The sequence below is a fragment of the Athene noctua genome, chromosome 5 (genome assembly GCF_965140245.1).
Source record: "Athene noctua chromosome 5, bAthNoc1.hap1.1, whole genome shotgun sequence".
NCBI lineage: Eukaryota > Metazoa > Chordata > Aves > Strigiformes > Strigidae > Athene > Athene noctua.
In genome coordinates this window covers 58,017,309-58,038,957 of record NC_134041.1, presented here as the reverse complement: position 1 = coordinate 58,038,957, position 21,649 = coordinate 58,017,309, and the positions used below count along the sequence as shown (strand labels likewise).

Sequence of the window (21,649 nt, the reverse complement as noted above, 5' to 3'; positions counted from 1 at the left end):
CCAGACCTACCCATGCAAGCAAACCAAGAGTCAGGACAGCCAGACCCTCCCCAAATGTCAGGACTGAGACACAGGGGAGATGGTCCTTTGCTTGGTTACTCCCTGCACTTTGGCATCCTGGTCCGCATAGCTGGGATGGGTGGCTTAAAACACTGTTAAGGAAACGCCCTCGCTAACATCTGTGTATATCTTAACATATCCGTTGGCACAGAGTTTATATAACATTGCCTGGCGCCTCTTCACCAGCAGAGTTATACCCACATCCAGCATCTCATTGCGTGCAGAGATCTGCAATAACCTGCTGCTAAATGGTTGCTGGTGGCAAGACCAGACAGCAGCACAGATGATTTTGGCAGACTCCTGCCCTCCTTGTGCACCACGCTCAGACCTATACGAGGGCTGCAGGCAGCACTGAAGATGGCCAGCAATTATCCTGCAACTTTAAATTTCAGCACTTGAGTGGAGTGCTTTTGGAGAGTACATCATTTCCTTGGAAATAAATTATGACGTTGTACTTTACTCCAGCGAGTTTCCTTGTACCATGAGTTGTTTAAACAGTTTCTCATTATGCATTTCCCATTCGGACAAAAAACAGACCAGAGAGCCTGAGGCATCAAGGCTGGTAGGAAAACGGAAATCCTGCTCCAACCATCCGAGCGGGCAGAGAGCAGCTCCCTGGCTCTGGGCAGGCACTGGTGGACCCCGCGAAGGTTTGGGGCAGGACAGGGCAGGCAGGAGCAGCAGCAATTTCTGTCTCTGCAGAAAATCTTCAGATGACCCGAACACCTTTCAGGTTCACCTTTGAACAAATACAACTCCCAGTCAGTGATGCAGGGTTTCTGTCTGAGCATCCCCTTGCTTCGGGATGACTGGGGAAGGACCCAGGTTCAGACCCCCGGGGCAGAGCAGCAGAGGGCTTTCAGCAAGCCGAGGGAGTCCACCCCATCTAGGGTCAACTCATGGCTTCGCTTCCCCGGTGTCCCTCCCCAGCCTTCCCGACTTGCTATTTATATCTTTGCCCTAATGAGTCTCCCCTATCCACCCTCTAGGTTTAACCTCTTCCTCGCCAAGCAGTGTTTGGAGTTTACATGAGAAAGTTGTTTATGTTATATAGCTTTGTAAGAGTTTCCTCCTACACCACCTCCCTTCCTTCCCCAATAAAAAAGCCCTACAGTGTGCTCAGCAAAGCCTGTAAACAAAGCAGGGGTTTAGAGAGCTAACCAGATTTTGGTGAACCCAGTGGGGAACTAATGTCTCTCTTGAAGGATGTTAAAGCCTGAGCTCATAATAGTAGGAAACTAGTGTCCACCCTAGGTAAGGAATTGCCTACTTGCAGCTACCTAGCAGAAAATACAGATGTCCACGCAGAAGGCCACAAGTCATCATTGGACATAGGGGGTTAACCCTGTGTTTTCCACACCAGTCAGGATGGCGTTGATGGTAATAAGCCTAAGAGTTTGCTAAGCTCCAAATACTTGAAGTTGTGACACGTGAGTGGGGACAGGAGAGCACAAAAAGGCAGCAGTGTTTTGAACTCACCTAGACTGATGAACAGAAGCAGAAGGCAATGAAAATCCATTAGCCTGACTGTTCCCTGCAGAGGAAAAACAGGCACACAAAATCCAATTCATTATTCTCTTTCTTATTTAATGCTAAGTAAGTCATTGAACTTTACTACTTGATCTATCCATTTTCTTTAGTAGTAGGGCTGCAGGAAATCTTTCTCTTCTCAAAGGGGGTTTCAAGTTTCTTACTGATGTCATGTAGAAAATACTTGGAGTATATGAGTAAAAAATAACCACATTTCAAAGGGAGCTTGAGCCATGCAGATAATGATAATTTTTCTCTTCTGAAGTGCAGAACTGAAGACTGGAAGTCCCTGGGAGCTCGGAGCACCATTGTTCTTCTTCCAGGCCGTTATCTGGAGACAGGTCCTACAATAGACTCTACAATAGATGAGGCCACTGAAGGGATTATCTGCTCAGAGTGCTAATGGCATGCATTTGACAACATCAACCATTTAATTTATGAGGTGCCTCATAACATAAAGGCAAAGGAAGCCATACCAAGCTCAAGCATATCCAGTGCAATTAAAAAGTATCTAATCAAAACCCAGAATGCTCTACACCACCACTTTCTTAATTATGGCTACATAGAAACGTTCCACCTTCCTAAAAGGCACCTTAGCAGATTTTGGACAGTGATGGCAGCGTTATATAATGAGAAATATATTAATGGAAACTCTCCAGCACTGAAATCATTCCAGACTTTTTATCACCACATTCCTTGCTCCCACATGAGAGATGTGCACAGGAATAAAAGCAGTTAAACACCAGAAGACAAGCACGATGAGGATTACTCACAAGTCACTAACAGCTCAGTGGTGCCCGTCAGCATCAGGATCCACACAAAGACATTGGGCAAACAGACCTGCTCTTCCTGGGGAATTATTTTTCAACTGACCGTGGCTCATTGCCATGTCACCCTCTTGCAGTTGGGGACAGCTTAGTGCTGTCACCCAGTACCTGAGTTGCTCTTTCAGCTCCCCTGGTCCCTATCTCTGCCAAAAGTTGAGGGATCTGTCCCTCTGGTCTAGCCACACAGCAGATAATCAGACTTATATCATGTTTTTCTTCTATTCCACAAATATTTGTACAAAACTAAATTTATTTTCATTTTTCACATGCAATGAGAAGCTTAATGGCTTAGTAATTAAGCTTCTGAGAGCAGCCCCTGAAAGGAGGGAAGGTTTGGGTGGTGAGTCCTGCTTTTCCAATGCAGGCCAGGCAAAATGATAGGCCAGAGGGTGCTGGGCTGGGTCTCAGCTTCTGCAGCATCACCACCAGGCAAGAGATTCTTGATCACAGCGACGTATCCAAATCAGGGCTGCTACCAAACAGACAATCTCAGCCCCATCACCCTGCATGTCCCCATGCCCCTCGTGCCATTACCCATGTTTGGGCAACCCACGTGGAACCGCTGACACAAACCTTTTCTGGTAGGGTTGGTTTTACACCAGAGGAGCCCATTGCCCACACAGCTGCACAGGCATCAGCCTGTCCAGGCAGTGGGACATGCAGTGGGGGGGGCTGAAGGCTGGGGAGGGCAGGGTGTAAGCACCAGCCCCAGCTTGGATGGGCTGATGCTGAAAATTGCAGACACGGATTCACCCTGTTGCCAGCTAGCTAGTAACCACCTGGCAGTGAAACAGGAATGAAACCTCTCCCGTGGATGCTCTCAAGGTGGCTTAAAGCACTGTTACAATACCTATTGTTACTGGCAATTACTGCAGCAGCATCTGTCTTGCACCGAATACTATATAAAAAAATAAAAATACTATATAAAAACTCCAAAAAGCCTGCATATTTGACACAAGCTGATTCGTGAGCATACTGGATGCTTCTGTGTGAGCTGAGATTTCAGGCACAGCCTGGGCACACTGTCCTAGTCTGGTGATGGGAACCTGCCAGGGTACCAGCGATGCTTCAGTTTTGGGGGTGGGGACGGGGTGAGCAACAGGTCACCCCATTGCCCCTCCTGCCTCCCCCTTGCCTCCGCCGCTGCACTGCAGCCAGGGTAGCTGCCTGCCAGGGAACACATCCCACACTGTGCTTCGTGTCGTAAGCGAGCTAATTGAGATTTTATTTGACGGCTCCCAAGCGAGTATTTAGGGGAAGAACAGACAAACAAAACATCCCTCGCTGAAGGCCGGCTCTGCAAGTGGGCGAGCTGTTAAACAATGGGAACTTTGTGGGACATCTCCCAGTTTACCTGCTCCAGTCCAAGAGGAAGTGCTCCTCCCTCTGCAGCACAATGGTGGGTCCCCCCCCAAGGGGGGGACACAGGCTGACACACACCTTTGTGTCACAGGACACCTCTGCTTGGGCAGGTGAGAGGGAAGCATTATACACGCAAATGGGAGCAGAGGCAGGGTGGCTGGGGGCACCATGAGCTGTCCCTCCGGTGGCCTGGGTGGCAGCACTTGTCCACCACCGTGGCTTGCACAGGGCTGCAGCACTCGTCTGTCCCTGCAAAATGACTTGGTAGCTGAAATATTTATACACCCAGCAGCTGCTGAGATTCTGAGCTCTTTAGTGGCTCTGACTGCTTCTTTGGTGTATACACTTAAATCTGCCTTGTAACACATTGTGCCAATGAGCTTAAGAGCAATTACCAAAATAATTTTGGTAGGAAGAAGTCTAAATATCATGGCTTTGAGATACTAGGCCAGGTATGCACAGGTACATCACTGCCTAGAGAGGCACAACAGTGGCTAATGGCTGGAGCACCAAACTAGGAGAAAATCCATTTAATCTCATTAAGGACAACAGGATTTGGTGCATTACACGGGGTCAGAAGAGAAAGGCAGACCATTACATCTGAGATGTGCTGCTAACCACGGCAATGGCAAAAGTCTAGGTAAGCTTCTGTTTTCTTCTTCAGGTTGTAGACCTGGAGGTCAGGACTCATTTCCTATTTGTCTGGTACTTTTGCACTTTGGAGCAGCTGGTATTAATAACCGAGCATCAAACCTGGGAGGAATGGGTACGACCAAACCCAGACACTGCCCGGCATCTGGTACTGTTCACATCGGGATGTGCTTCCGGGGCACAGCTGAAAACTTGTGCTGCTGGGTGCTAAGGCTGAGCAAGCAAACACTGCCAGGAAAAAAACGGGAGCCGAGGGGCGGGAAGAGAGAATGTCAGTTTGAGAAGCAAACGTGCGTACCAAGCTGCCAGTTTTTGTGAACCAGGAAGCTGGTCGCCAGTTTACGTAACAAACCCAAACACTCTTCCATTTCCAGCACGGCGGGCCCGATTCTGTCGCTGGTGTTTGCAGGAGGGAGCGATGACTCAAGGGAGCGGCGTGCCTGGCAGCTTGCACCAGCACGCCCGGCACAGCCGAGGCAGCGCGGGCGCACCCTGCACCCTGCAGCACCTGTGCAGCCCCCCCCCCCCCCCCCCCGCACCGGTGCCGCCCTCAGGGTGCCACTGGGAACCTCCTGTTTGGCACCATGCAAGAGGAGGACGGCTCCAGGCTGGGGGAAGACTACAGGTCCTGTGAAACTTGGCATAAACTGCAGCCCCTTTGCTGGGAGAAGATGCGAGAGGGGAGGCAAATGTCCTGGGAGCCATGGATGGCCAGGGAGCTGCATGGATTTACAGCTGCTGAGAAGCCGCTAAGGTTTGTTCCAGTCTGCTGCTGTTATCCAGAAAGACTAAGAAAAACTCTTAGGGATGTTTGGGGCATGCTTCAGCTGCCAGTCCCTTGGTGGCATGGTCCTGTATGGAAAGTGTCTTACCTCTCACACTTCTTAACCTGCGTTTCTATAGTGCATCTGCCTGGCACATCCCTATCCAAACCAGTTAGACCTTACCAGTAAAAGGCAATACCTATAGTATGGCAAAAGATGTCCCAGTTTCTGCTGTTTGCAGTGACAAACCTGGGTTTGCTCACCCGCACCACCTTTTCTATCCTTTTCCTATCTCCATCACTTTCTTGAGCACAGTTTGACAGCCTGAAGTTACTGAACTGCACGAATAAATCACCTGCTGTTACCACGGCTGCTCCTTGCAGATGGACAGGCATACAAACACCTCAAATAAAAAGTGTATCGATTTCTTCTGCGAGACGATTATCACAAATATTGTTGATCTTATATTATATGTGATTGTTTATATAAAGAGAAAGACTCCTTACTTGCTCCTGGTGCGTTCCGGAATTTGGCAGGCTCTGAAAGCGAGTCAGTGGTGCAAGGGTAATGCTCCTCGCAGGGAGTGTGCTTAGTGCTATTGCAGGAGATCACATTAGTGCTTTTGACAAGATCAAACAGAAAGTTCCAGCTGAACAATGACTTTTTAGGATGAAAAGCAAAATGTTAAGAAGGTGTGTACATCTCCGCGAGTGTGCTTCATTTCACTCATTGATGTGGTGGTAACAGAACTATTTTTAGGTATAATCCTTCAAACAGAACATGACTTCTCCTTTCTGATTAGTACAAAGCTGGCTGCTAGTCAAAGGATAATTATTTCCCAACACATCACCTAACACACACCAGCAAACAAAACACTCATTATTTGAGCTATCCAACGTTAACTGTTTTTCAGCAGTTAACATTTTCTTGACGGCTCTGAACAGGACTAATTGCTCCAGCTTCATTAGCAGAGGTCATTTACTGCTGGTAACAATACTTTTCTGGAGATAGATAGTCTCTCGTATAAGATTAGATTATCAGGTCAAATTCTGCTCCCAGTGGCAATGATGCCTGACCGCATTTGGCCTCAAGAAAGTCTGCTCTTTCAGTTCATAGCTGCACAATTTCCAGCCCAGCAGCTGATATATTACATAAAGGAAGTAAGTGCACTCCACCGGACGGGAAATTACAATAAATTAGGAAAGTGTGCAGCACAAGGAAGGTTTGCAAATTAGCCACTTAAAAGCTATTAATAAAACCTCAACTTCAGATAGGGTTTAGGGGGAAAAAAAAAAAAAAAAAGCTGATACAGAAGCTGTCCTTATACTTGAAAACATGTGCTTACCCAAAGGGGAAAGCAAAGTTTGCAGAAGAACCAGTGTGTGCTGTATCACAAACACCCAGCTGATGCCGTCAAATGCTGCGTGTGCCATGGGCACAGTTCAGATCACAATCTTAAACCACGTCTTTTGCATATAGTTTCATTTGTTCATCAGTTACCGCTTGGAGCTACAGCCAGTTGATGCCGAGGGTCGGGTCTCACAGCAGAGTGAATTTGCAGGAGTGCTTTTGTGCAGCTCACCAGTGGGGAGGCCCTTCTGCAGGCACTATGACAGCCCGCTGTGTGTCTGAAACATCCTTAACTTTCCGGAACACACAGAAATCTGAAGCCAGGCTTTCCATCTGGTATATTCCCATTTAAGCACATGGAGAGATGCAGCCTTCTTTCCAGAAGTGCTGAGCAAACACTGCTTAGAGTGCGGCCGGCGCCTTTGAGAATCGGGCGTCTTGCATGTGGAAGTCTCAGGCACCCTCGCCAAATAATTTTGATCCTGGCAGACGCAGGACATTTTCTCCAAGTGGACTTCTGTTTTACCTGTGTCTTTCTTTCCTGCAGGCCTGCAGCTCTTTGCTGTTACTTTCCTGCCCATGTACGTGTGCAGCCGCATGCCTACCACCTATACTTTCTGACTTGCAGCTCCAATTGCTAATCCATGTCTGGCTTTCGTCAAAAAAAAATATTCATTGTGAGTGTTTGACTCATTGCCTCAGGAGTATTTCAGCTGCCCCGTAACACTTTTCAGAGTATCCTTCTTCTCTGCGGAGAACAGCCTGTTCTGAGAGTGATCCACGGCAGACTGCTCGCCAGCAGCTTCCCCTTCCTCGCACACATGCGTGCCATATGTCCTGCTCTGTCCACACCGTTGCTGTGCCACCATCTTTTTTACATCATGCAAGATGGACTGGCATCTGCCATCCATGCTGCCAGGTGAATTATCTTAGCTGTCTACAAAGGGACTCAATGTGACAGCTTCCAGACTCTTCTAACAAGTCCCTGACTGGCTAAAACTCAATGGCAGACAAATCCTGACCACTTTGCTCACACAGCTGGCCCTATTGAGGCCAACGGGCAAAATTCATCCTACCTTTCACCTTCTCAACGCCATTAGACATGTCAAGGGGAAGCACGACCCAACACAGCTATTAGTCAGGAGAAGCTGAGCAAGTTCTGGCGATAAATTTCCCACCTAAGTCAGACCCTGTTGAGCTAAAACTTTTAGCACTTTTTAAAGTCTAAGGACATGAGCATTCAAATGGTTAAAATTAAGTATATGAACTGATTTATGAGAAAATGAGCCAAATCCATTAAACTGTCCCACCCCATGCACTAGGGACCATGTTTCCCCAGGATCCAGCACCCTGCTGAGGATGAGGGCTTGACAGCCACTTCAGCTCCCAGCAGGGCGCTGGGGCTGGATCCTGCCCTGCTCTAACTAGCAGGCAGGGACTTGGTCCTGCCCTGGCTTTCTGCGATCCCCAACGCACAGTTGGAGGGCAGCACTGCCTCCCCATCCTGTACCGACCCCAACGTGCGCTGCCAACATCTTGTCGCAGTCACTGGCATCAGACATCGCCATCCTGTGCACCCTTTTGGTCCTGTTGTCTTTCATGGAATCACAGACAAAACGAGATTTAAAAAAAAAAATAAATTCTGGTGGCAGAGCCTTCTTCACTTAGTACCTGATCCGACATCACCCCAGCATTTTATGGAGACCATTTCACTATTATCGAGGGAGACACCATTAACTGCAGCTCACATCAAACCCCAGTAACATCAATGGAAAAGTATTATTTACTTCCCTGGTCCCTTTATTTTGTCCTTGCATAAAAAGCATAACTTTTTTTTCCCCAAAAATACATGATTAGAAATTGCAAAGGACAAATTCCTTAATTTTTACAACATAAAAAATGATCAAAGGGTTTCAAAATTAAACTGTTGGCTACCACCCTAAAGAACTCGCTTTGGGAAGTGCTCTTCCTGGAAGCTTATTTCTAATTTAACTATACTTCTGAGTTTAATAAACCTGAAAATGGCTTCACTTTATTCTGCGCTGCCTTTTCGTTGCTCTGTCTACTATGTATTCATTGCAGTAATGAAAAACTTTATGAAACCACAAGGATAGAGTGTACCTTCATAAAGCAATAAAGGAAGACAATATTTTGGACCAGGGATGCAAATCTGCAGCCCTTCTCTTCGCAGCACCTCCTTACTTGGATCAGTCCACAATATAACATTCAGTTATCATAATGTGGCTCCCAAGGAATATGTATGTGACTGTCAGCAGCACACTGAAGCCACACTGCACATAACCATTAGCTTTATGATCTACAAACTAGGTAGTTTTGTTTCACCCAGTGACAGGGAAGAGGTTTCAGCAGTGTTTAAGTCTGTCCCTGAGTCCAATTCTGCTCCAGTTATGCCCCAGCCGTTCCCTCAGAGGTTAACTCCTTTTTTACAATAAGAGGGAATCAAAGTCTGGACTCCTGTGACTGGCTCCCCTGGCTGCCATCTCCCCTTACAGGACACAAGCCTCCTCCAGCTGCTTTTTGGGTAGGGGTCTCCCCCAATCTCCATGCTCAGCACCAGGACCCGGTCCTGCTGAGCACGAACCACACACCTTGCTCGGGCAGGATCAGGCCCACTGTTGGCATGAGGCAGACTTACTTGTGGGGTAGTGCGTACTGCATACGGAGATTTCTTTCTACTTGAGACCGTTTTTAGCTTTCAAATTAAACACCGTCTGTAATCTTAAATATTCTGGTGTCCTGACTCCCAGCTTCGTACTCCTAACTCCTAAAAAAAGAGAATATATTCCAGAAAGGGATAGTTACAGAGAATTAGCGTATTCATTATCAGAGTGGAAACACCTTGTCATCAGCTATTAATTTTAAGGGAAGTCAGCAGACCTCGGTGCAACAGGAACACAACCTTATTGGGTTTCAAACACGTTTTTTACAATACTGTGTCAGGAAAAGCCATTAAACAGAGTTGTATTGGTAATCTGAGCCATCTTTGGAGAAAAACAAATGCTGTTCTTCCCATTATAGTAGGTATTGTTTCAAAACCTATAGAGACACGCTTGCTTGTGCTCCAATGGTATTTATTGCACATAGACCAATTACTTACACAGTAGTAAATTGCACCAGAGTATAAATATGTTATAAAACACACACAGAGAGGAAAATGGAAATGACACACAAGTGCTAAAATAACAGCAGATTCACGTGGGCATTTGGAAATAAAAATAAAAATAATAAAGTCTCTTAAGATATTTTAATTTATAATATGGATATATTTACAGTACCTTCATAAAATAATATTAAAAAAGTCACTCTCTCAATAAAACTATAACAGATCAGACAAAACCAGAAATCAGGTTCAGGGTCGGTTGTTACTCAAAACCTCTGTTTCATTTTCAATTTGCGTGTGTATGTGTGTGCAAGTAACATCTTCAAATGACTTTACAACTCCTAACACTGTGCAAAAAAATGGCTTTGTGGCCATTTTTTAAAAAATGTGCAGTAAATTTCTGTTGTTGCCAGGATTTTTTTCCCCCCCTGTTCATCTGTAATTACAATGAACAAGCTGCAGAAGGTTTCTCGCCCCCCTCCCTCCCTTTTCATAAAATACTATTAGTGGTATGTAAATATGCTGTTTAATATAAACATGGTCCGTTTATTCCCCTGTACAATATGCACAGTTTGAGGTAGAAGTTTGTCAGCCTGACTGCTATTCTCTGGCCGAAGGAGATAAGCACAATAACTCACTGCCTGCTGATGCAGAGGGAAAAAGCACAAGAGTGTGGGTTGGGGTTTTTCACCCCTTTTCAAAATATACCTGTACTCCTCATCACTCATTATTTTTCTCCATCGCTACTCTGCGGAAGAGGGGAGCACGGCTACCCCGAGCTGAAAACTCATCTTGCCCGCAGGGGCGTACTCTCTGCCTGGAGCACCTGCAGCACAGACGCTGTGCCTCCCCAAAACCTGCCCGGGGCTGCGGGGGAGAGAACGAAACCCGGGGTGTCCGACGGCCCCGGGCGAGGCGGGGACGGCTGGGAGCCCGGCCGCAGCCGGACCGGCAGCCAAAGGCCCGCACCTCCATGCTCAGGTTCGGCCACCGCCACGGTCCCGGGACAACTCACCCGCGCGAAGGGCGTTGCGCCGCAGCCCCTTCCAAAAGCGTTTCTCCTAAATGTAAGCCGGCTGTCTTTGGGACGGGCTGTTTATTTTCTTTGTTCTCTGGTCAGAGGGTTTCCTGTTTGCTGTAGTTTCGGATGAGGTATGTCATACACGAGTTCACCTGCTTTTATTCCTAAGTAAACACCCGCTCTCTCCCCGCTAAGACAGGGATCGGTTTTGCTGGGCATCAGCCTTACCACCAGGCAGCTGCTGGGGATTTCTCCGCTCCTGCGTGTCTCCCTGCCTGCCTTTCCCCCTGCCCAGGAAGGACGCGGCCCCCCACACCCCCTCCCCTATACCTTGGACTCCGAATCGGACGTTTTGCTATTTCTTTCCTCCAGGCTGGACTCGCTGCCGCCCCGCGTGCCCCCGTTGCAGTCAGACCAGGTCCCTCCCAGGCTGCGCTCGGGGGAGCCCACGGTGCTGATGAAGCCCCCGGGCAGCGGGGCCAGCTCCCCACCGCTGGCGTGCAGCCGCCGGTCGGCTTTCCAGGGGCAGCAGAGCAGCCTCTTGAAGGCCTTACGAAAGTCGGGGCTGCGGCAGTAGATGATGGGGTTGAAAGCGGAGTTGGCGTAGCCCAGCCAGTTGAAGAAAACAAAGAGCCAGTCCGGCACCAGGTCCCTGTTGAAGACGTTGACGATGTTCACCAGGAAGAAAGGGAGCCAGCAGAGGGTGAACACCCCCATGATGATGCCCAAAGTCTTGAGGGCTTTCTGCTCCTTCATGGCCATGATGCGGGAGGTCTTCCTCTTGCTGGCTCGGCCGTTGCCGAGGATGGGCTGGTGGTGAGGGTGAGGGGGTGGCGGCGGCTGTGGCTGCTCGTGGCTGCTGTAGAATCGGCCCTCGCACTTATCGATCTTCCTGATCTGCTCCTTGGCCTCTCTGTACACCCGGAGGTACACGAAGATCATGATGAGGAGGGGGATGTAGAAAGAAATGATGGACGAGGCGATGGCATAAGCCCTGTTGGTGACGAAGTCACAGCAGCCGGGGTCCTGGTAGCACTCCAAGGCCTGGGGGTCCTCGTCCCGCCACCAGTGCATCATGATGGGCAAGAAGGAGACCAGGGCTGAGATGGCCCAGACGGTGCAGATGATGCCCTTGGCCCGGCCCTTGGTCATGAGACTCTGGTAGCGGAAAGGCGAGGTGATGGCCAGGTAGCGGTCGATGGCGATGACGCACAAGGTCTCGATGCTGGCCGTCACGCAGAGCACGTCCAGGGAGGTCCAGCACTCGCAGAGGAAGGATCCCCAGAGCCAGGTGCCCCGCACCACCAGGGTGGCCCCGAAGGGCACCACCAGCAGCCCCATCACCAGGTCCGCGCAGGCCAGCGAGGTGATGAAGAGGTTGGTGAGGGTCTGCAGCCGCTGCGTGCGCCCGATGGCCGCGATCACCAGCACGTTACCGGCCACGATGAGCAGCACCACCAGGGCCATCAGCAGGCTCATGCCCACAGCCCACTGCTGCGACAGCAGCTCGGCGGGCAGCTGCCGGCTCCCGGGAGCCGCCGCCGCCGCCGCCGCTGTCACCCCGTCGCCGGCGACGGAGCGGTTCTGGGGGCCGCAGTCGGGCGGCTGCCACCCCTCGCCCATGGCTGTGCGGGGCGCTCCGGCCGCCGCGCCGCGGGCTGGAAGGCGAAGGCGGCGCCGCCGCCGCTGCCGCCACCGCAGCCCCGGGCTGCCGCATGGCCCCGCGCCGCCGGCCCGCCCCGCCCCGCCCGCCGCGTCACCGCCCGCCGCCAACCGGCGCCGCGGGGGCGGAGCCGCCCCGCCCCGCCCCGCCCCGCCCCGCCCCGCCCGCGCGGCCCCGCCGTACCGCGGCGCGCTGCCCGCCCCGCCGCCGCTGCCCGCAGACACGCACCGCGCCGGGCCCTGCCCCTCCAGCCGTGCGGGGCTGGCGGCTGCGTGTGGGCAGCGGCGGGCAGGGGCGGCTCCTGCCCGCGGGGCTGCAGCGCCGGGACGTGGCTGCCGGTGCTTGGCGGGAGCGGGCTGGGGGCGACTCCAGACGGCTCCAGAGCGGGGCTTGGGAAGAGGCAGGTCTACACCCCACCTGTGCACCGCCCCGTGGGCTCTGAGCCCGCAGCACCTGGAAGGTGACACCCCGCACCCCTCCCTGCCCCGCGTTGTCAGCACACCCGGGACGAGCTGCTGGAGCAGGTGCTGCTCCTCTTTATGCCCGGGAAGCGTAAAATACCGAATACCAGCACTGTCAGCATCGCTGTCCGTAACAGAGCGTCGGACACCCTCCCGTGGGATGTCCCCGTCAGGGACAAGGCCCAGGCTCGCACCCCCCCGCAGTGCCCCCCGCCCCAGACCCGCTCCGGGCCCCGTGTCGGAGCACGGCTGAAGGGGCGATGCTGCCGGCTCTGCATTGATGCTGCCTTGCCCCGTGCGTCTCCCCATGGCCAGCCCCTCTGCTCCGGCTTCCTCGGCCCGGCCAGAGCAAGCCACTGCGGGGCTGGGAAGTGGAAATCCCAGCTCCCGTTTTTGGCTTTCCTCTTTGCGTCGGACAAGTCTCTCTGGACTTTTTCAAATGCAGTCAGTAGCTTTGACACAGCCTGGTCAAACCGCTCTACATCTAGGGACTGCTCTAAGTATTAGTACTGCTATCTGGTGATGAGTAATAAAGTACATGAAACGTCCCGGAGCCCAGACAACATCCTCCTAGCAAATCCCTGCCCGGCTCCCAACCTGCTGCTAGGAACTAGTTGGGCTGGATTTTCAGTTACTTGCTCAACCCTCTCTTCCAGTCCAAAGCTGGAAGATTACTCTTGGGTGCATTTAACTGTTTTACTCCTCTTTAAAACCTCCCAAAATAATGTGAAACAGCTGTTGGGTAAATGAGAGCAAGGTTCCCTCTTTTCTTATTTGTAATTGTCAGCACATTTTACAGCAGCACCAAACGTTCCCCACAGTGGTCTGGGAGCAACTGGAAGGCACAGTTATTTTTTTTCCCCTATATATTTATTCTGCTAAGACTGGTCCCCTGTTCCAGCTGGACCATAAAAATCCCTTCCAGCCTTAGACTTGATTTACAAGGTCACAACCTGGGAGAAAATTATTTATTTATTTACATGCTGTTTATTTAACCCCGACCAAAGGCCACACACCAGCGCAGACCTGCTGCTTGGCAAACCATTTTCTCGTGTTCCCATGGACTTTGGTTTGCTGCTCGTGATCTGCTGGACCAAAGTGTGACCCTCTTTGGTGGGAAGGGCAGGAGCCATTGCATCTTCAAGAACAGAGGGAGACCTTATGCTGGATGAAAAGCAGAGGGATTGTGGCTGGGAATATTTGTCCAGGACTGGTATCTGGAATCCTGATTAAAAAAAAAAAAAAAAATCTGAAACCAGGTTAGGACAGTGGAGCTATGGGATAGATACAGTTTTTTTTTTTTCTACATCTAGCTGGAAAACTTAAAGTAGGTATGAGCCCTGCAGTGCATCACCACACTAAAGCCTTCACAGCTGAGAAGCTTGGCTGGGAATATGCATAGTCCAGACGCTTGAATGGTGAATGTGCATAGTCCATTTTAACGCAAAATGGGCCAGATAAAAATCTGATAAAATCTTAAATACTTTTCCCAAGATGACACTGACGGTGGGAAGCAGTGTTGGGAGACCATGTAGCTGTTTTTCTTGCTATTCCTGGAGCATCATCCATCTGTCATCTGTTCAGATCCATTATTGCTATAGTATCTTTATACAGTTAATAAATACTGTAAACTAATCAAATGCCAGCTCTTTGCCTGTCAAGCTGTCCTATCAGATTTCCAGATGGAGATCCTCATCCCACCATAAGAGAAGATAAGCTTAAAGATTGGAAAAGTAAAGGAAATTACTAGCAAGTATGCAATAAACCAGAAGACTCATAATAGTGTGTTGCTTCCCAGTATCTTTGTTGGTTCAATAAGCATCAATCTGGAATACCAGATCAGAGCTGGAGCCAGAATGTCTTTGGGAAACAATGCATCTCCAAAGGAAAAAATAAGCAAATTTACAATTTCTGTACAGAACATCCCTCTGGCCCTTGCAGCACAGAGCAGCCAAATAATCACTGTAGGCTTAACCCCTTTTAGAATATATTACCTTTTGCAAATCTCCTTTAACTCAAATTTTCCTTGGTTTTTTTGCATTTCAGACAGCTCCTTAACATGATTTTAATATAGCTCCTTGTTTACATTTCATTTAAGGATATCGGATCAAGAGAAGAGCTTCCAGAACTGAAATAGTTTGTTTCTTCTTGCTCTCCAGATCATAGTTTTTAACAAGCAACTAATTTATTTTTTCTTTTGGAAGTCATTAAAATAAAATAAAATAAAATAAGTCAAACTTCTCAGTACTTATTAGGAAAGATCAGTTTTATATTGCATAGATTATAATGGATAGATTTGATGAAAATTAAAATGTATTGCATTTGAGGAACCCTGTTGGCATGAGCTGTGAAGCTTCAACATTTCAGGAACTGAAGTGGGTTATCTAGGTATATTTTTAAACCCAGTCCTTTGAGATGCTTTGCACAGCTTCCTGCTTGTCTTCTTGCTTCTCTTCACGCAAAACAGATTGAAAGATGTTTTATTGCATGGGTATGCATCTATATACACAGTGCTGCCCTGGCACCAGCAGTGGGGCAGGAGACTGGGAATGGGACTGGGCACTGGGGCTAACCCCTTCCTTCGTTGTTGCAGTGGCTAGGGCAGCACTGGGGGCAGTGGATTTGCTGTTGCCAGCTCTGTGTCCTGGGGACAGGCAGGTGACTTGCTGCTGGAGACCATCTGTTGATCTCCAGTGATGCTGTGAGCTCTGTGTCCCATGTCTTGGCACTCTTATGTGGCCTGAAAGGTTGGTTGAAGAGGGAGGATGTTGGCAGAGGGGTGATGAATGTTTAAAGAAGGATGGTGAGGTTAGCAGATGAGTAGAGTGGAGAGGCAATTTTAGCTTGTTGAAGACATAATCTCTTAATGTAGTAGGAGGAAGAAAAAATTGTTGGGGAGGGAGAGTAATAGTTCAGATTAATACAAGGAGATTTAATGAGTGGTAATGTGCTGAAAGCGAAAATTTGATATGAATATCTGAAAGAGCTTTTAGGACGTCAAACCCATTAGGTTGCCAGGCGTAGCGGTGGATGTCTCATCACTTGGGCCTTTATGGTTAGGTTTGACAAAACTTTAATTCTCAGCTTTGGATTAGAATGCATCAAGTCTAACATCTGGACATTTCCAGCTCTCACTTTTAGCTTTAACACGTTTTTTTACCACATCTCAGCAACTTGGGTCATGACAAGTAACTTTCAGTTTTCCCTATGCAAATAAAAATAAATTTGGTCATCTTTGCTACTGGGTAACCAGCTGGATTTAAGGAAACTTTACTGGAGAAATGAAGTGAAGGAACAGTTTCTCTGTGACTGTGAAGATGTCATGAACAGAGCAGGAATCTCCTGTGGGCCAACAGCCGGGATGAGCAGTTGCCTGCCAGGTGCAAGGGGGTGACTGTGCTGCCACTTACAACCCAGAAGGGTCTTGCCTTCCTTGTCCAGCCTTGGACCAGTCATGCCTTCATTGCGATCAAATTCAGGCACCACCATTATCAACATAACATCCTCTTAAAATATTAACTTTGTTCTCTGAAGGCATTAGTGAAAGCCCACTGAGATGTCTGGAAGGCCTCCCATTGCCTTCAGTGAGCTTCATGTTAGTGTCACTCTTCCTCTGGAGAAAAAGGGCTACGTAAAAGTAAATTAAAAATGCATTTGCTCTCCGTTTTTCTTCCTGCTGTCCTCCTAAATCTCTAGGTAAACTTAGCATACATCTGAGAAACCATTTCATTTTGTGTTCGTTACCTCAACAGTTTGACTAAAACCTGAACTGAAAGAAAGCAGATGAGAAACAACTAACTCTACAAGTCTTCATGTGAAGTGATCAAGCTTCACCCACTCCTTGTTGTCCTAGGAAGAAACTGTCACTTGGCTGTATTCACGTTGGACATTTGTTATTAGAGAAATAGAGACATGATGGAACATTGCCACAAGATCCATGTCTCTTGTTTTTAAAATAAACATCTTGGCTTTGACTCGATGTTTATTTTCCATAAATGCCTCGGCTTCAATTTGGCATTTCAGCAACAGCGGGAGGCTGTTATCCTGTGACAACATGCAATTCCATTGACATTATCTCCTTATTACATGTCACAGTGTGCCAAATGCTGTACGTAGTTGCTTTTTCTTAAACAATGCCATGAAAATATAAAACAAATGTATTAAATAACAGAAGCGGCCACATTTTCCAGCCCTATACTGTGCGTGTGACACCATAATTACATGAGATATGCTATGTAGCATTGTGTGCTACGTTAGTAAGCACACTCTGAGTTTGACTTAAGGGGTCCAAAGTAGTCTATGCCTGTTATTTCCTGTTGACTCGAGGGCTGTGATAATGTGTTGGTTAGCATGTGCAGCACCAAGTATATCAACACTTTGAAAGGCTCTAAACCAATCTAAACACACACAAATAAGTCCTGATGCTCTGGAAGACCCTGCCACAGTAACCCAGCCCTTGTTTAGAGCAGTTTTTCATCAGGAGACCCTCTTACAAGCATGCTGATTCATTAATTCCCTTCAGGTGCTGAAAGAGTTGCAATGATTATATGTCTGTCTTTCTTTCTCTCATACACTGAGTAAAAAGATGTTGAGGAACAGCCAATCCAAGGCCTTCTTGTCTCCTGAAATCTGTGTTGCATTGTTCCTAAAAAGTCAAAACTTGGGAAAATGATGAGTTTGACCAGTGAGTTCAACTCCTTTCAATCCTCTCAGAATGGATTGAGGACTCTTTTTTTTTTTTTTTTTTCCTAGTGCTCTTTAGAAGTGCCCAGATTTTAAAGATCCTCTCATTTCCACTGTAGGATTGAGGGCAGGTTTCTATTTTTGCTGTATTTCATGAGAATTGTGACGCTTTTTATAATCCTAACCTCAATTTTAAAGAGTGTAGGGACCTGGACTGAGATTTCGTTAGGGGAGTGAAGGAAGGGGCTGTTGTGACTCTATTGTATCCCTTTCAAAAAGTTGTCTTTGTCTTGTATGTGGAGAAGTTTGAACTGGGAGTAAAACATCGGGCTCATGCCAGGTATATTTGTTTGTCAAACAGAAGCCTAATACAAAAGGAGTTGTACCAATTTATGCTAGGTGAAGAGCTGTTTATCTAGCCAATAATTTTCAACATTGCCTCCCCCAGCCTCACTTCATCCCTCTCAAAGGAGGTCTGCAGTTCAACTTTGAAGTATGTCACCCGGGAGAAAATCTTATTTCACCTTTCTCAGTGACACTTTCCCATCTGCATGATCTAGACTTGCTGTTGCTGACTGGGACCATGGCTGATGTCCCAGATTGTAGAGTGCTTTTACCATTGTGTCACCATTCATCCTTCAATACTGGATTCTTCTTGGGCAAAAGCAATGCTCAAACTTTGCTAAGAAGAAGCCAGATTTCATGTTTCTGAAAGTAGAGTATTATTTTTGCTATTGATAGAATTTTTGTGAAACTACCCATAATTATTTGACAGAATTGTTTTATTTTCAATCTGGACTAATATTAATCTGGAGCAATAATAATGCACTCATTAATCCAGATTATAACAAACCCTTTAATTACTCAGTTTGCCAGGTCTCACTGTCTGCATCTCCCTATACTTCCTTGACATCCTACCTCCTCAACAGAGACTGGCACTGTGAGAAAAGCCTGAAAAAGGCTGCCTCTTTTTTAAGCATCAGCGATTCCTTTGAGAGGGCTGGCGAAACATTTTACAGCAGGCCAGAAAACACTGAGGTGGCCAGAGCCTTTGTTTATACAGCGAGATTGTGTTTGGAGACCAGAGCAGAGGAGTGATGACTAGGAGTCCTCTGAGATTTTACTCTCGTCTATTCCTGCTTCAATGCATACTGGCTGAAAGAAGTTGCTTTATTTCTCCATCCTGAATCTTACCCATCTGTAGGATTACAGTTGCATGCATCGGCAAATACTGTATCACATTTTAATTGGAACAAAAAGCTAATCCCTTACAAGCATCTCTTGAAGTGCAGACATGAGGTGCAGTGGAAAGGCACAGTGACAGTATTTTGGTGCCAAGCAACATGCTTAGTGTAAGTCAACAAACCATTTCTTTCCCCTTCATATCATAGAGGACTGTAGTACATAAGCTAGTGGCTTGAATGTGCAAAAATCCCAATTCAGACGACTTGGGGTGGAACCAGCATTTTCAGATGTTTTGGATGGCAAAAGAGTGACTTGAGCAGCATGGCTGGGGCCCAGCTCGGGCTGGCTGCGATGGTGGGTGCATGGCTAAGACTGATTTGGATGTCTGGGCAGCCCAGTATTGTTGGCTGACTGTGTCCAGATGTAGAACTGAGGCTTTGGATTCTATAGGGAAATGGGTTACGGCTCCCACTGGGAGAAAAATATATTCTGGATTTTTTTAAGCAAGAAAAGTCAGTTGCAGTTCATGATAACTTAGGGCAGCACCCTGGGAAAGAGCTCTGAATAGCTGAAACTATGTCACAACATGTGAAAAAGCTGTACAGTTATTCCTTTTTGGTGGCATTAAGAGTGACTTTTGAAGCTTTTGGGGGATGCCAAGTTGCAAATTTTATTTTTTGAACCTGTCTTTTAGGCAGTTCAGTGACAGACTTTTTCTAAGTAAGTCCTTCTAAGTTGCCTTGGTATCTTTTAAGCCAACTATGATTTTTTTTTTGGTTAAGAAGAAAAACAAATCTTGCCTTAGATTTCATAAGCAGTAATTGCTGCCTATTAGCATCCATCTGTAGCCCGGTGTGTCCTCTCAGCTAGCTATCAAATACATAGCACTAACCTGCCATGCCACATACTCAGGTAGATACTGTCTTCACTACATATAGAACAGAGCAAAACTACTTTAAAGTAATGAGTCATGTACCCCTCCAAAAAGTGCGGGGATACCAACTGCTTCTATTTGGTGCAAATAATTATAGGATTAGCTAAAAGAGGAAGAAATAGTAGGATGCATCAGTGTTAGATGGGAGGCTTGCAGAGCCATGTGAGGTTGCTGTTATATAACATAAGAAAAACCCCCAAAAGCTAACAGTTATCTTAAAAAAAAAAAAACCCTCCATGGAAATCTATTGCAACAACTTTGGTCCAGTTCTGTGGGGTTGTTTTTCCTAACCTGTTGCTTTGGACCTCTGTGATAAATGTCTTCGATACCTGGTTCTGGAAACCGCTGAAAAGATTTAAACATCTTTAACATCAACCTTAGATATAGTCAATGTATGTCATTGAGTGAAAACTGCTGTGGTTCAGTTGTCACAGAATAAGTGGTTGACTTGCACCTACTGCAGGTCTGGGTGAGCTAAGCCTGCTACTGATTAATGTACTACCCTGGCTGGCTTGCAAACCATTCCTCTGGCAATGGGAAAAAAGTGCTGGAATCCTGTTGCAGCTACTTCTTCTGAACCCATTCACTGTGTTTAACCCACTGTGCTTAAAGTAACACATCTGTTTCTGCTAACCTCTTCTTACTGGCTACAAGACACCTCTGCTGACCATGTCTTAAGAGGTGGCCTTGGTACTGCTGGTTTGGATTAAGCCATTTATCACCTATGTACATTTTGCTCTTCAATAGTTGCAGACCAGGGCATGCACTTTTTTTTCTGTTTATCATAAAAACATGCTGATGTAGTGATAAATTGCCTCACCGTTCACCAGTTTGCTTATTGATTTGTAATAACAAATTAAGTTATAATATTCCAGCTCTGCAGGTAACAACGTATTTCTGATGGCAAATCCTCTGTTTAGATACCACCCACTGGGAAGTATCTGTTCAGTCTGCATTTAGCACCAGACACCTGGTATGATAAGGTGAAGTCCTCACCATTCCCCAGTTTCCTGGAGGTAAAGTGGATAAACATGTACTCTGTACTTCTGAAAATCTGGCCAGGATTTAGAGCTGTATGACTACATCCTTCAATAAAATTACTGTGGTCTTAAAGCACAGCTAAATTAGAAATAATGCTGAAGTGACCCTGGGTCTGACTTTGGTCTCAACATTTTTCTTTTCATCATAACTTGTCCCAAAGTCTTTTTTGAGCTAGATTACTCTCCTGTATTTAAAACCCTGTGCTGTGTAGGCATTGGAGCCTGACAATAATCTTGTCTGACTATAGTCCTTGCTCAGAAATTAGTATCTGATTTTCTCTCTCTGTTATGGACTCCATAAACTCCCAAGCAACAGATCATGATCCAGATGTCAGTCCAGTGTGGGCAGCTCCAGTCCAACCGTATGCTTTTCCTGACAACCGTGCTGGTGGCGCCAAATCAGCAAAGGCTTCAGGACTCCTTCGGGGACGGTAGAAGCCACAACACTGGTGAAGCAATATGGTTAATAATCTTCAGGTCTTAAAACTAAAGAGATGGCAGAGGGGAGGCTCTGATCCAGCCTGGTAGTGTTAGATCAGATTCCCAGGGATTTGGGGAAGATTGGAGGGTACTTAGCCCCTTGCAGGATTAGGCCATCAGTGAATATGCCCCCTGAAAATCACAAACCCTTCTTGTCAGACTCCTCAAGCTGTGATTTGTTTAAGTTATCTTATGAAAGAAGAAGGAGACAATATGCAACATTTGTGTTAGCAACATCCTCAACATGATGCCTCTTCATGGGGGTGTCCCAAGTAGAACAAAATTTATTTATCTTGAAATGACACTGCCTTTGACAAAGGTCACAGCATTTGCCACCTTAAACATTCTATTCATTTTTATGCTTAGAAAAAATGCCCAAGTTCTAGAAATTATACCTTTTTCATTAAAAAAGATGCAGAGAGAGAGGAGTAGTCAGTCAGTGTGGGTCAGTCACCAAAGTTGTAGTGGCTTCACTGGAGCTTTACTGGAGGCATTTAACACAGCTCTTCCCGGCCTA

The 21,649-nt window shown here is 47.2% G+C and overlaps 1 protein-coding gene across 1 annotated transcript; it reads right to left on the bottom strand.

Moving 5' to 3' along the window:
* Positions 1-1,400: 1,400 nt before the first annotated feature.
* On the bottom strand, positions 1,401-12,309 carry ADRB1 (adrenoceptor beta 1). The gene is made up of 2 exons (XM_074907786.1): positions 11,017-12,309; positions 1,401-1,594 (listed from the first exon to the last, which is right to left on the bottom strand). The coding sequence occupies exons 1-2, from the start codon at positions 12,307-12,309 to the stop codon at positions 1,424-1,426; spliced, it is 1,464 nt and encodes a 487-aa protein (XP_074763887.1). The 3' UTR covers positions 1,401-1,423.
* Positions 12,310-21,649: the final 9,340 nt, after the last annotated feature.